The following is a 14,758-nucleotide window of genomic DNA, read 5'->3' as shown; positions in this document are numbered from 1 at the left end:
TTGTTACTGTGTAAATCACCTGTGTCACATCTCTACTAACATCGACTTCAAAAATAACTGAATTACTGTATTTCCATTCAAAATCAGAAACAGAGATAATGTAGTGAGATTACAGGATACAACAAAACACAAATAAAATCACAATTACAATAGATGTCTTCTACTATGTGCACCTAGACCTGTAGGTTACTATAGTTACAATTATTTATTGGCAGGACATTCATTGAGACTAGATCACACACTTTTCAGCCAATCAGAACCGAGTATTCAATACAGACCATGAGATAATAATAAACAATGATACATCAGACTTACATTATAACAGTTTATACAGTTATACCTCACTTTCCTTTAAAGTTAATAAGACAAAAATCACAAACAGCTTGAAACCAGAAAGTCCTCTGAATGTCTTAGGCTGTTGTTTTTGCAGAAACACAAACCATTTTAATCTGTTTATTAGTCTTAGATTATATATATATATATATATATATATATATATATATATATATATATATATATATATATATATATATATGAACCTGTGTATTAGCTATTTCTGGAAACAATAATGTATTAAAAAGAACGTCTTAACACAGTCTAAACCTGTGATTAGTCCTACAGTCAGCACAATTGACAGAGCTGCTGTTATGGAAAAAAGAATCAATACTTTCTGACCAATCAGATTTGAGAATGTGAAAACAGAGCTGTTGTAGTAAGCATGGATCATTTCACAGCAGTGTAAAAAGCAATAAAAATCCTAAAAAAATTAAATAAAGCTTGATGTGTTCTCTGCAATAACTTCACAAAATGCTTTGATGCAAATTAACAAACACAATTAAATTATTAATATGCAGTACGTATGTTAATGTAGGTTATGGTCTGTAAATAAATCCTGAAGGAAGAAAAAATAATGCTCAGCGAGTGTAAGTAAAAATAAAAAAAATTGACTGATTTTTTTTTAACTTATCATATTATTTTTTTGCTCATTGATTTAGTATTTAGTAGTTTCAGTCACTGTTTTCTTACATAAATTCATTCATCTCAGCAGCTGTCTACTTTAATGTGCATCAATTGTGAAATCAGGGTGAAGGAAGGCTTGAATACAAATAAACTAAATAAATCATCCATATAAATGAATTGGTAGTGAATTCAACTCTACTCTTTCAACTCCTACATTTCATTCAAAAGGCAACTTTTACAAGTGTAAATGAATAAACTAACAAACAAATATTACAAATATGTGAGTTATATTATAAACAACCATGAGAGAACACTCTGTGTACAAGATTGGTGCCAGTACCAACATGTTTAATGATGCAAAATAAAATATCATAATTAATTCTAAACGTAATTAAGCTAATGCATTCTTTGGACACTCCAATTAGCTTTCCTCCTCTACATTGCCTCCTTCTTCTTCCTAGTCACAAAAAAGACACCATAAATTGTCCTGCCAAACTCCTCTGTTAGCTTTACTCAGTGAGTTCAGGGGTTAAATAGGATTACTTCCTCATGTGTCTGTTCCAGCATGACAGGTGAAGGGTCAAAGATCAGATATGCAGTTAATGCAAATGCAGCCAGTGAAGCAAGAAGGTTTAAAGAGGTCATGTCCAAGTGCTGTTACACATAATAATGCAGAGGATGGTAAACAGTACTGTTGAGCTTGGTGTTTATGCTGTTTCTTCTGCTCAGACGCTTGCTCTCGCTCAATGCGTTTCTGTACTTCTGTACTCTACTTTCCTTGCAGGTACATTTGGTGTCCTACATGATATAAACACACAAATATTAGTACCTTTATGGAGTTTAACATGTAACAACCAAATAAAGCGTTCGAAATTGTCTTGTGTACAAACTGGATTTAGTTCCCAGAGCAAACTGGGAACTAAATCCATGGCCACCCAGTAGAAGCGTACTGATGGCTGATTTGGGCCGATGTTGTCTGTGTTGGGTTGATTATTCCTGTTAACTTTCAGGTTGAATTTTATACTTTGTGTGAGCTCAGGCATCCAGTTTGCATCAGCTGCTGCTTTAGCTGTCATTATATCTGACTGTTCTCAAAGCTCTATGAAGAGTAAATCAGAGCTGATGTTTTTGCACTGGGGCTTAATTCTTGTACAGGTGCCAGTGTAGTTGTTCATTGTTTATTCTGTTCATTCTGCTAATTGTATGGGTCATTTGTTTCATCACTCATCTACACGTATCTGCTATTTTCAGCAACAGAAATGAGCAGACCTGAGCTGTCATGGAATGACATAAATAATTCACTGATGTCATGTTTTGTTATTTTTTTTGGATTCTGTTTGGTCCAAAATTGGATTAATATTACTGCTTACTGTTTCTGTCTCAGTGCAGGTGTCATTGTCTCTGTTCTTGTTCTATATTAAGAGGAAAACAAAGCTGCTCTCTTGTCTATGGCTTTGATGGAAATTGCTGAATTATACGTATTTTAGCTTCTATGAAGACGGATAAAGAGCTGCCTTTTTTGCTTTGGCTTGAAATTGAGAGAAAACGAGGTGCAATTTTTTTGCTATAGACTCTATAATAAAGGATAAATAGCTGTCATTATTGGTTTGGGCTCCATAATGAGGGAAAACAAGCTGTCTTTTTGGCTTAGTTTTTTTGTAGATGGATATAGAGCTTCTGTTTTTACTTTCTACCGTGTGAAGGGGAGCATAGAGCTGTGGTATTTGGTTTAATTAATTTTTTTTTAATGTATTAATTTTTTTTTTTTTTTTTTTTAATTTATTTATTTATTTATTTATTTTATGAAGGGAGGCTCAGTTGCTGTTTTTTATTGAATCTCTGTGTAGAGAGACATAGAGCTGATTTTTGATTTGGATTTTTTAGAATGGGACATAGAGCTGACTTTGAGAGTTGTTTTATTGTGAGACATAGAGCTGCTAATTTAGTTTTAGGCTCTATGGAAAGAGACATTTGAGAACAGGACATAGAACTGCTTTTTAGTTTGGGGTTTATAGACAGAGACATAGAGCAGCCTTTTGGTTTATTTTTCTGCCTGATGGTTATATTGAAAATGAAATCGAACTGCGTTTTTTGATGGAAAAATGTTTAGAGCTACCAAGTTTGTTTTAAAGTTTATAGAAACACATTGTAAGCTTCCATTTTTAGGTAGCTATGATTTGTCAATTTGGATATAGAGCTTGGACTGATTTTAATTTGGATAGTGATAGTGAACCTAGACGTTCTCTCCCTGGGAAATGGCCAACAATTGTAGAAAAACTTGCTGATTTTGTACATCCTATTCTAAATATAACTAACAGCGTATTTTCCCCATGAAGAGTGCTTACGCAGTGGTCTTCCACACTGCTGTCAGCATTTCAGCATTTTTGACATCAGAGGCAGTGTTTGGTTTCAGTAGTGGGCTTGGCTGTGAGTTTCAATGTTGGATGGAGACATTTCCTGCATTTAGTACTACTATTCCAGTACATTCCAGCAAAGGCTTGAATTGGATTTGCATTTGCTAGCTTTGCCACGTGGCTCATGTGTGAGCATTTGGCCACCTGCTTGTAGTTGAGATGTTAAGGGTTATCTATGTACAGATGGAGGGCAGAAATCAGGGAGGCTCCGTAAACAGACGCTTTCTCTCTCTCTCTCTCTCTCTCTCTCTCTCTCTCTCTCTCTCTCTCACATTGGCAGCTGTTCATTTGCAAAAGGTTGCTTTTGATCATATCAGTCCATATGTCTCTGTGCTGTGAGAGATGAGACAATTATCAAGAGAAGAGAAGAGAAGAGAGGAGAAGAATTCTTTACACATTCTATAAGAATACGTTATAAGAAAACCAGCATCTCAGTTTTTCAGTGTCCTGTAGAATTTGCAAAAATTAAATATTAAATAAAAAATTTAATTCCATCATTTGAACATAAACATCACAAAAGTTTTAAACAACAACGACAAATAGGCAGTATAATGTAATACCCTTTTAAAATAAGATATAATAAGGATATATGTTCCCCACACTCTCATACATGAAAGTCATGGATGACTGACATTCTGTATCTCCAATCCTGTGTTAGTGTTAGAACTGCATTTGGCCAATGGGAGTTTGAGTGCAGAGACAAGAGTCGGAGAGGGGAGATTTCTCAGAGCTGAGGTGCAGAAAAAAGTTTACCTACAGGCTTTAAGTTAAGTAGTTTGGAGACTTAGTGTAGCTATTCATGCTACTGGACCAAATGTTTATTTGTCATTGTAGCATCTAGCTCCCAGAAAGAGAGTCATTGCACTGGGACACTAACTCTTACATTTACACCAAAGGTCATGACTTTGGGACAGACTTCACACAGTGAACTTGTGTGTTTCTCTCTATCGGGAACCTATGCAACCATTAGGAATACCATGTTTCTCTCATTCATAGTTTGTTTTTTCCGCATAAACAAGTTATCTAATCTTGTTTAAATAAATAAGTGTTATCTGTTTATATCAACCTTTAATTACAAGTATTTTGCAGTTGAATTTTCTTGACTATTTCGTTGAATCTGAAGAGTTACATGATTGATACCAGGTATTGGGCTACAGTCATTTCTTCAGTATAGACCTTAAATTAGTTAATTCGTTTAGCTCTTTCAGACAATACACACACATTATTACTCATATCTTTTGCAAACCTATAGTTTAACACGTCATATATTTAGTGGTAGACAGACACACCAGCCCATTCACCACCAACTGCTGGGAACCCGATGATCCTATTATGTTAGTAGTATGAGTGTAATTTCCAGGGGTTACGATGATACACTGATTCAGGAAAGATCATAAGACCAGTATGAATCAGCTAAAAAACACAATTTGTGTGCTATTAGTCTGCTCTGACTAATTTACAATCTGTGTATAGTTTAATAATCCAGAACAATGAAATATTGTCATCCTTCTGTACAGCCTTATGTACACGCCTGCACATACAACATTCACACACACGTGGAGCGTCCCTGATGTATTTGAACAAAAGACCACCCTGAATGGTACATGCAGTGAGATACATCAACGATGACCTCATAAATGACATTTGCAGTTGCTTTCATTCGTACTTCTGTCTGTTCTTTTCTTTTTCCTCTTAAATAACTCTCTTCTGGAAACTTGCTTTCTGTCCTTCTGTCTGGGTTCCCCTTTCTCATCTGTATGTTCTTTATTTAGAAGCATGTTAGTGACGATGGACACACACATACACACACTCGTGATGGACCTCAAAATGAATAATCATTCCCCTTTCCACAGAAGTGGTCTTATTTTCAGCTTCTGGGATTTACATGCTTGTAGGTGTGTGTGTGTGTGTGTGTGTGTGTGTGTGTGTGTGTGTATACATTAGCTTTCTGCATATAGTCCCACAGGCAGTCTCTCATCTATCTCCTCCTACATTCTCTTATTTAATTTAAAAGTTTAATTCCACTTTCCTGAACACGGTTATTGACTGCTCACTCACCCAAAGCTCCATTTCCTCTGTTTATTTGAACCTTACAGCTGAGCATATATGCTAAAGCAATAGGAAATAATCATTTTACCATCAGATACTCTTGTCAAATCACCTTGATACTTCCTTTCTTTTATTTTTCCAGGCAGATTCCCAGCAAGACTAATTATCATGTGATTTATTTACTGTAGTAATTAAGTAAACATGGCTACAGAAATGAAACAAAATGATGTAAATTGACTATTAGATTTCTGAACCTGGTGAGCTGTGACAAAGAATGAGAGAGAGACTGAGAGGAAACCAGGAGAGGGATTAGATAGATAGATAGATAGATAGATAGATAGATAGATAGATAGATAGATAGATAGATAGATAGATAGATAGATAGAGAGATGTGCTGAGTTGTTCACTCTGCAGGGTCGATAGAGCTGCTGGAGTTCCTCTCTTAGCATCAGGTTTCAATCTGTGACCTCTATCAGCAGCCGTTACTGCTGCATACACACGTGCCTGCACACACACACACACACACACACACACACACACACACACACACACACACACACACACACACAAACACACAAACACACACACGTCTTACGTATAAACTTTCAAAAAAACAGAAAAAAAAGATGCTACTTGAGAGCCGATGCTATTCTTAGCATGCGTTTGTGTGAAATGTGCATCAGTCAGTAGTCCAATGTTGAGTTGTGTATTATTTTAGCCATGGTTTTGTTTATCTTTCAGCTTTGCTCATGACTGAACCCCCGTATTGTTTGCTCTCTGCAGATTTTATTTTCATTCTACATTTGTCCACCCCATTTTTCTGACACTTCATATTTCTTCTGGCTCTGTTGTCTCCAGCATTCGGTGAAGCACTCTCACTTCCTGTCTATCCCTTTTTCCATTCAATGCTTCATTCTTTTTGTCTTTTCTGTCCTCACTTCACTATTTCTTTCAGCCAAAGCAGACAGTGGGCCTGATGCATGAATCAGGGAGACTTTGTGAGAGCGTCTCTGTGTGTGTGTGTGTGTGTGTGTGTGTGTGTGTGTGTTAAATGCCTGCTGCAGCGTAATTACTGCAGCTAATCAGAACACTTAACAGCAGCGCCTCTGTTCATTTACTCTTTTACCCGCTCCCCCTTCTTCTCTCCTCTTGCTATATCCCCTTCATTACACTCTTATCGCATTCACACACACACACACACACACACACTCACACAGGGTGAGACAGAGTGAGAGGGACAGTGAGTCTGTGTGTGTGTGTGTGAGAGAGAGAGAAAAAGATAGAGAGAGAGAGAGAGAGAGAGAGAGAGAGAGAGAGAGAGAGAGAGAGAGAGAGAGAGACGTGCAGACATACAGACCATCCTTTCTGGCAGATAAAGAGAGCATTATTAGCCTTGTGGACCTTAGACCTCTCCTGGTAAGGAGAGCTGTAAAGATGTGAATATAAAGCCTGCTCATTTAAAAGGGATGCACGGTTAACAAGCGCTTAAAAAGTTGGCAGTGAGCTATGAAAATGTCGAGCTGAGGATGAAAGAAGTAAAAAAAAATTTAATACATTTAGGCCTGGCCTTTTAAAAACAGATGAACTGTTTCATATTATTTCTAACAATCTTTAATGAAAATGTACTGTAATACTAAACTAGTTAAAAAAGTGATTGTGGATTTGTTTTTTGGCTTTTTTTAATGCCAAAAAATTTAAAAAGCCCTGAAAACAGCCCTGAGATTTATAAATAAGCACATTATTAAAGCTCACTTGTCAGGCACAGATATGGTAGCTAGCCAAAGATTTTTGGTCACATGACCATCACACCCATATAATTCTTTTATTCCTTCTGGTATCCAGCTACTAAATGCTGGCAGTAATATAGCAAAAGAAATTTCTTTTTTTTGCTGGTCTCTGATGTCAATGTTGACATACTGATGTTCGATTGCTGCTGCCAGAGCAACGAAATGGTTTTAGCAATTTGACGCCGCCAGAATTATGCATGTAAGATTTCAATAGCTGTGTCTTAAATTTTTTATCTTTCTTTTTTTTTTTTTTACATAAGGGGTGACTAACTAGCTATTACTAACTAACTATTCCAGAGGGCTTTTACATCAGTTTTTTAATGAATATAAAATGATTATAAAACAGTTCAGTTGAAGGACCCTTTGAAGCCCTATAATAAGGTATAATAAGCTCTATAATAAGCATGGGTCTAAATCCCGGGGCATGTCCCCCCATCCGAGGGTTGTCCCCCCATCCGAGGATTGTCCCCCAAAAAAAATTTATTTAAAAAATATCGCACTCTCTATTGTGAAAAATATATGTATGCATGCATAAATAATTGTGTAAGTAGAAAAAAAAACCTCAAAAATGCATTTAGAAACAGTTGAGTTCCCCCTCCCCTTCCTCACAGTGGTTTGACCCACTGCCTGCTTTCTCAGTTCATCACCTACTCTGCACACACGAGTCAGGTGTGTGGCTGCAGCTCAATTAATGTTGAACTCCATTAAGTACGGTATTTTATTCACTTTAAATAAAGCAATTCTCTTTAATGTAGTTGATGCAAACTCATTCATAAATTAGTTGTGGCAAAAATGCTGATTACCGATGTAATTGTCCATGAATCTGCTGTATTAGCGATTAAAATAAGACTTATCTAGTTAACGTTAGCTTGTTTACAATAGCTTGTTGCATAGTGCACTGCAACTAACACGCCAAAGCCGTTTTGTTGTATTTATACATAGAGCAGTTACTGTAAATTGATTATTTAATAATTGATTTTGTTACAAAACATTACTTATTTTATATATATTTCACAGTCATGTTTATATTTTATTGTATGTTGATGGCTTAACTGTAAACAACACAAACAATGCAGTAAATAGTTCTGAAGAAAAATCTGTTTTGTCATTGAACTTGATAAAAACTTTGAAAATAACCATAATGACTCAGTCTCCATGCTACAATAATAATGATAAAAGTAAAGTTTTTCACTGTGGGGACATATCTTAATAAGTACAATTAGATTGTATTATTTGTGTTCCCCTTCAAAAATTGCTCATGAGAAATTTTATATTTATTGTCCCCCCTACTGTTAAATGAAACTTACGCCCATGATAATAAGGTACCTCCTTTAACATTTATACTGCTCAGAAGTGTAATTCAAATGCAATTATACTGCAGTATAATGTAATACAGCACAGTAATTGGGTTGAGTTTAAATTCTATCACTGCTCTGCTTAAAAAAAAAACCAAAAAAAACCTTGCTTACCCAAATATTGGGAGCAAAATTTGGACAGTGTGCCGTTTATTGAAGAAATGAAGCAAAGATTTTAATGAGGTAAGTAAAGAGGCAAAAAATATGGAGAGAGAGGAAGAGAGAAATAGGGGGGCTTAAAAAGGGAAAAAAGAGAGCGTGATGGCAGGTAACTGGAAGAAGCATAGTGAGAAAGCGCGATAAGCAGAGACAGGAAGTGCACTGCTGACAAACCGGTGGCTCTTGGTGGCATGAGGTCGATACACCTTGACTTAAGATGGTTGGCATGTTGAGTGGATAAGGGGAGATAAGGGGATGTGTGTGTGTGTGTGTGTGTGTGTGTGTAAAGCTGCAAAAGCCTAAAATAGATTTTAGCTTCTGCCTATGGAAGACTTTTTCTCATCTGTGACAAATTGTACTGTACACCATGAAACTTTCAAACCGCTGTGCTGTGTAAAATCATCTCTGCTTGTATGCGATTACACCATGTTCATCATGTCCTTCTCACTGAAGGCATAGCAGAACAAATCCTGCACAATCTTTGCAAGGCAATGTTCCAGAACGTTCTTTTACCTGGGAAACAACACAAAACAAGCGCATGTGTAGGTGTAAGATAAGATAAGAGAGAAGACAGGATGTACTGTATGATGTATGATGTCTGTCCTTGTATTAATTATGCATCAAATCAATAATGATAGGAAGTCAGAAAATGGCAGTGACAAGAAAAGCTTTAGACTTTGGACTTGATATAGAGCTCCATTTATTAACCAAACAATTAAAAAACAACAAAAATCCAACCCTGATTGCTGTACAATTGATTCATGCACATAAAGTTCAAACCTGGTGCTAGATACAGATCTGAGTGTGTATTTGAATCTGACTCTCTCTCTCTCTCTCTCTCTCTCTCTCTCTCTCTCTCTCTCTCTCTCTCTCTATCTATCTATCTATCTATCTCGAATTTCTTCTCTCTTCTCTTCCCACAGATCCACTGGCTCCCACCTCAGCATTTTCCAGCTCTTCCCCTGATTTGCCAGTGGAGGATGTGGGAAGCCCTGGCCCAGATGAGGAGAGCACCACGACTAAGCCAAGCTCTCCTCACTTCATCGGTGGTGGGCTCAATGAGAACCTCATCCCCATCTACTGCTCCACACTAGCAGCTGTGCTCATCGGCCTGCTCGCATACATCGTCTTCAAAAGGTGAGGGATGGAAGAGTAAATGTAGGGGAGGAAAGAGGGGATAGCAGATCACTAAACTAAACTATTTTTCATACCAGTATTTGTAAATATTTAAATATCTGTATTGTGCTTTGTTTATGCCTTTTTTATTATGTGATTTTATTTATTCTATTTTTAGTTTTAATAAATGATTCTTGTACATACAGTATTTCACAAAATATTTTACAGACAGGGATATTTTACAGTTTGGAAAATACATTTTTTTCAAGCTCAGTGTTTAAGGTGTTGGCCTGCAGACTGAAGTGTTGAGAAATTTATCCAATCTGCCACTGCTGGACCATTGAGCAGGGCCTTAACCATCACTTGTTCAGCTGTATAAAATGAGATAAAAATATATTGCTCTGAATAAGGGTATCTGCCAAATGCCATAAATGATTCATGGAGTGATCTTTAACAATTTATTAATAATGTAAAAATGATGGACATATATACTGTACCTTTGCATAAACGTAATATATTGTAGATAATGAAGTATTTCCATTTCTTTCTGTTTGTAACTCTGTGTGTATCCCAGATGGAACAGCTGCAAGCAGAACAAACAGGCGGCCAACAACCGAGCGGCCACGGCCAATCAGACATCTCCGTCTCCGGAAGGAGAGAAGCTCCACAGCGACAGTGGCATCTCTGTGGACAGCCAGAGCCTTCAGGAACAGCAGCAGCTGCAGACACAGGCCGAGGCTCACACACAGACACAAACTCAGCTCCACACGCCTGAACAGATCGGTAAGATCTGCCAAGAGCTGCTATTTCACCTCACCATGCTCACAGATGCTTAACTCTGAGCTTGTAAACCGGTTTCATAAGTTCTTCTGTTCTTACGAGCATCTAATAAGAATCTGACTATAAATGAGGAGAGAGCAAAATAAAAAATAATAAAAAACTACAAGGGATTGTCTTAAGAATACAAATATAAAAATCTAGTAGTGTCTATAACTGAAAAATCTAATACTCACGGCAGTGCATTATTGTCATTCTCCTGACAATGAAAGACGATACTATGATATACTGAAACAATGATATTAGGCTATATGGTTATCAATCTATGAATTTTTCAGACTGTTCTATTCCGAAATCTTATTATTAGCGTAGTGCAGGATGATATAACAGTTTCATTTCCATAGCCAGATGCTGGTTGCATAATCTGACTCTGGTTGTATTAATCTTAAACAATATGGTGAAGTGAAGTTCAGAGAAACTAGGTTAAGAAATTGTTTGGATACAAAAAGCCAGAAGAATTGATAAAGTACGTGAGATAAGTGGCTTAAACACTTACAGTAAACATTTGAATAATGCTTCCAATGAATTTACAAGCATTAGCAGCACAATAGACATTTACTAACTTATTTGTTATTGGACCGACATGGCTGGAGTGCAATCGGCCACAACAATACATTGTTGTTATTTAAATTTAAAGCAATCCTAATCTGCCTTCCTCTTTAATACACACTACATAGCTACCTGCCACATGCTATCAGATGTATATGTGGTTGTTGAACATCTCTTTCCAGATTTTGTACCCTTTTCTGTTTTAAAAACATCTACTCCTCTAGGAAAGCTTTATGACTAGATTTTGGGTCGTGGTTGTGATTTGGGATCATTCAGCTACATTAGTAAGCTCAGGCACTGAGGTTTCATCATGAAGGCTCTATAAGACAGGACTGTGTACGCCACTTCATCCAACCCAAAGCCATGTCTTCATAGATCCTGCTTTGTGCACAGGAGCACTGTCATGCTGGAACATGATTAGGACTAAACTGGAACATGTTTAGGGCCTGAATTTAACTAACCTTAGTTTGTGGGTATGAAAATTATAATGTCCAGCTGTGTCCAGGAGTACAAAAAAGCACAATTGCTCATGCTGGCTGGGAGGAATGGTGTACTCTCACTCGTGTCAATCGCAGTGATGTGTCATGTGATAGCTAGTGAGTTTGAAATGGAATGTGGCCAAATTTGGGATAATAAAGGAAAAAGCAGCACTGAAGGACAAAAAGAATTTTATCAGCCCAAGTGTGACGGCTGGTGGAAAAAAGAAAACTTTAATTTCTACCAATATAAAAAAAATACCTCATTAAAAGACACCATTTTACTTTAGTTACTTTAGTTAAAATTACTTTAGTTCAACTTATTCTGCACAAAGCCGGGAAGGTTTGGAAATACTAAAGCAGAAGTGTCTTCAAAATGTTTTTAAATAACTTTTTTAAAATAACTAACAATTCTTCGTTTTATTCTCTGACCCTTTCTCGTGCCTCCTCTCTTTCTCTCCCTCATAATTCACCATCTTCATCTTTCAGTGCCTTCTTAGGCCATCTTTTATCCTACTCTTAACCTCTCATTTAACACTTCTGTATGCCATGTTCTCTTTCTGTCTTTCAGCACCCAATCATTTCTCTCCCTCTTTATTACATGGCCCTGAGAGGCTGCATGTGTACTTGGTCAGTCTACTGGAGGTCAAGGAGACCACAGATGTTAGAAAAGAACACACATGTGCTCGTATGTCTCAGAACGAGCCACCTGATTCTCACATGAGTAACGGAAGAACCCCGGCAGAACTGTAATAATATTTAACTCGTAAATGCAACAGTGACGTGATGTGGCCTTGAGGTGCACCCACACAGTAAACATACACACAAACATACACACACACACACACACACACACACACACACACACACACACACACACACACACACACATGGTCATGGGCAACAGACAAAGCCTTGCAAACAGAGTGAGCATGTTGATACTATCTATCAGAGAAGAGAGGAACATTTCAAGCATCACCCTTCTAGGCTGTGCAATAATGTGTAAACCCTGTCCCTACAGCCAGAAGCGTGTTAATTACACAGACACAAACGTCACACACTCACTGTGTAGGAGTGGGTTAAATAGTGCTTGTATACATGTATAACGTTTATGTTTGCTAACATACCTACGTACAAGTGTAACTTGCGTCAGAAAAGTTATAACACATCTATTTAACATCCACAAAAATTTGAAACTAATTCACTGGATCTGCTAAAGAAATTGTGAGAATTTGTTTGAATCAATAATTGCCAATTAATTATGCCGCTGTCAGATAAACATGTTTAGTATTATTAGTACTAATATTTATAATATTCAATATTTATAATATTCAAAAACTGATTTAAAGCAATTTTGATATTCACTTCAGGCCTAGAAGAAGAGAAACCTTTATTTTTTTTTACATTTACATTATAAAACTTTATAACACAGTGAAATTCAGATTCAGTTTCAGGAAGTTGTGGTCTAGGCACATGATCGGCTATGGTACAGCACGCCTGGAGCTGGAACGTATAAGGTGCCCAACAGTAGCAGATTGGAGATGCTGGGGCTTGAGGCCCAACTTCCAAAATGTAACTGAGAGCTTTAACCACTGAGCCACCGCTGCACCTGATTTATTGAGCGGAAACAAAAATGTGAAAATGAAAAATAATCCACACTGGGGTGGTTGGATGTGGCCCGATACAAAGATTAGTTTCCTTTAACAGCTTGGGTCAAAGTATGTTATTCAAATCAAATCAAATCTAATTTTATTTGTCACATACACATTATTACAGAGTACGACATGCAGTGAAATGCTTTTTGCATCTGTCTGGTATTCAAACATAAGGAATGCAATTTGGGATAGAAAATATAACCAAAAGGAGGTAGATAAATAAAAAAAAGTATAAACTATATAAAAAGAAACTATATAAAATATGAAAATATGAAAATATAAGTGAAAAATAATGTATATACATAAATATACATAAATGCGTATGGTTTTTAATTATTATTGTCCTTTAATTATTGTCCTTATTGTATTCCACATACAACACAGGAGTTGGGCCTGTGATTCAAACAGCATGTCACACTTTTTAACCATTTCTAGTTCACTTGTTAAATGTTAATGCTATAAAATGACAATAAGGAAAATGCGAACAACTCTCTCCTGAAGATTCTCCCGTGACAGGAACCAAACTGACAACCAAAACCGTTTCCATAAATGTCACAGGCACAACACAGGAAACAGAAAACCTCACCAGACGAACTGTTACTGTAGAAACAATAATAAACTTCACTATAAAGCTATCATTTCTGTTACAGCTAAAACTAATTTCAGATTTGTGCTGTTATAAACATGAATTCACACCTTTTGACCACATTTGAGAATTCAACAGCACTGTAGTATAATGTACAATAATGCGGAGTAATACATGCTGAAAATAAAGGCTTACTTCCTGGATTTTCAAAGCTAATGAAACAACTGTGCCCTTGTACTGTAGATGTGAAAGGCACAGACCGGAATTAACCATTAATAAACGTGTTTAAGCAATATGTGCCTTATAATAGAAGTCTAAACGCAACTGCTGAGGTTTGACAAAGCAACTTCACTGTAACCGTTTGTTCTATTCTCAGTACAGGGAAATGTGTTGAAATTTTTGTCTCAGCTAATCACACGTACCCTACAGATGTGGTGAATAAATATAGTTACAAATATGCTGAAGTATTTCTTTAAAGAAAGAGCCCGATCTGACCTTCCTGCTCTCCTGGCATTGTGTATGTGCCAGTGGTTGTGGATAAAAGAATTGATTAATGAATAAATAAAAAGCACTGATACGCTGTTACGTAAAGTAAATGCTTACCCAGGCCACTGTTTAGATTAAAAGGCAGAAAATCATTAAAGTATACAACATGTCAGCACAGATATACGCTATACATATGTGCAAGAGGACTGGCTGGCAGGCTTTACAGTACATCTTCTAGCCTTACTGCTTGCCCTTATCCACAGTACACATACCCACTCTGGCCAACTGTGACAGTTTGTGTAAATGAGATAAGTGATGCTGACAGTACT

At 36.8% G+C, this 14,758-nt stretch overlaps 1 protein-coding gene across 1 annotated transcript in view; it reads left to right on the top strand.

Annotated features, from left to right (window-relative positions):
* Positions 1 to 14,758, top strand: part of ngfra (nerve growth factor receptor a (TNFR superfamily, member 16)) — a 41,948-nt gene that overhangs the window by 16,024 nt on the left and 11,166 nt on the right. Inside the window, exons 4-5 of the mRNA XM_060892906.1 lie at positions 9,648 to 9,861; positions 10,415 to 10,623. Coding sequence (XP_060748889.1) covers positions 9,648 to 9,861; positions 10,415 to 10,623 — 423 coding nt within the window. The remainder of the gene's footprint in view (positions 1 to 9,647; positions 9,862 to 10,414; positions 10,624 to 14,758) is intronic.

This window comes from Tachysurus vachellii, chromosome 18, assembly GCF_030014155.1.
Source record: "Tachysurus vachellii isolate PV-2020 chromosome 18, HZAU_Pvac_v1, whole genome shotgun sequence".
NCBI classification, from domain to species: domain Eukaryota; kingdom Metazoa; phylum Chordata; class Actinopteri; order Siluriformes; family Bagridae; genus Tachysurus; species Tachysurus vachellii.
Note: the sequence above shows the minus strand (reverse complement) of the source record. Positions and strands in the feature narration are given on the sequence as shown.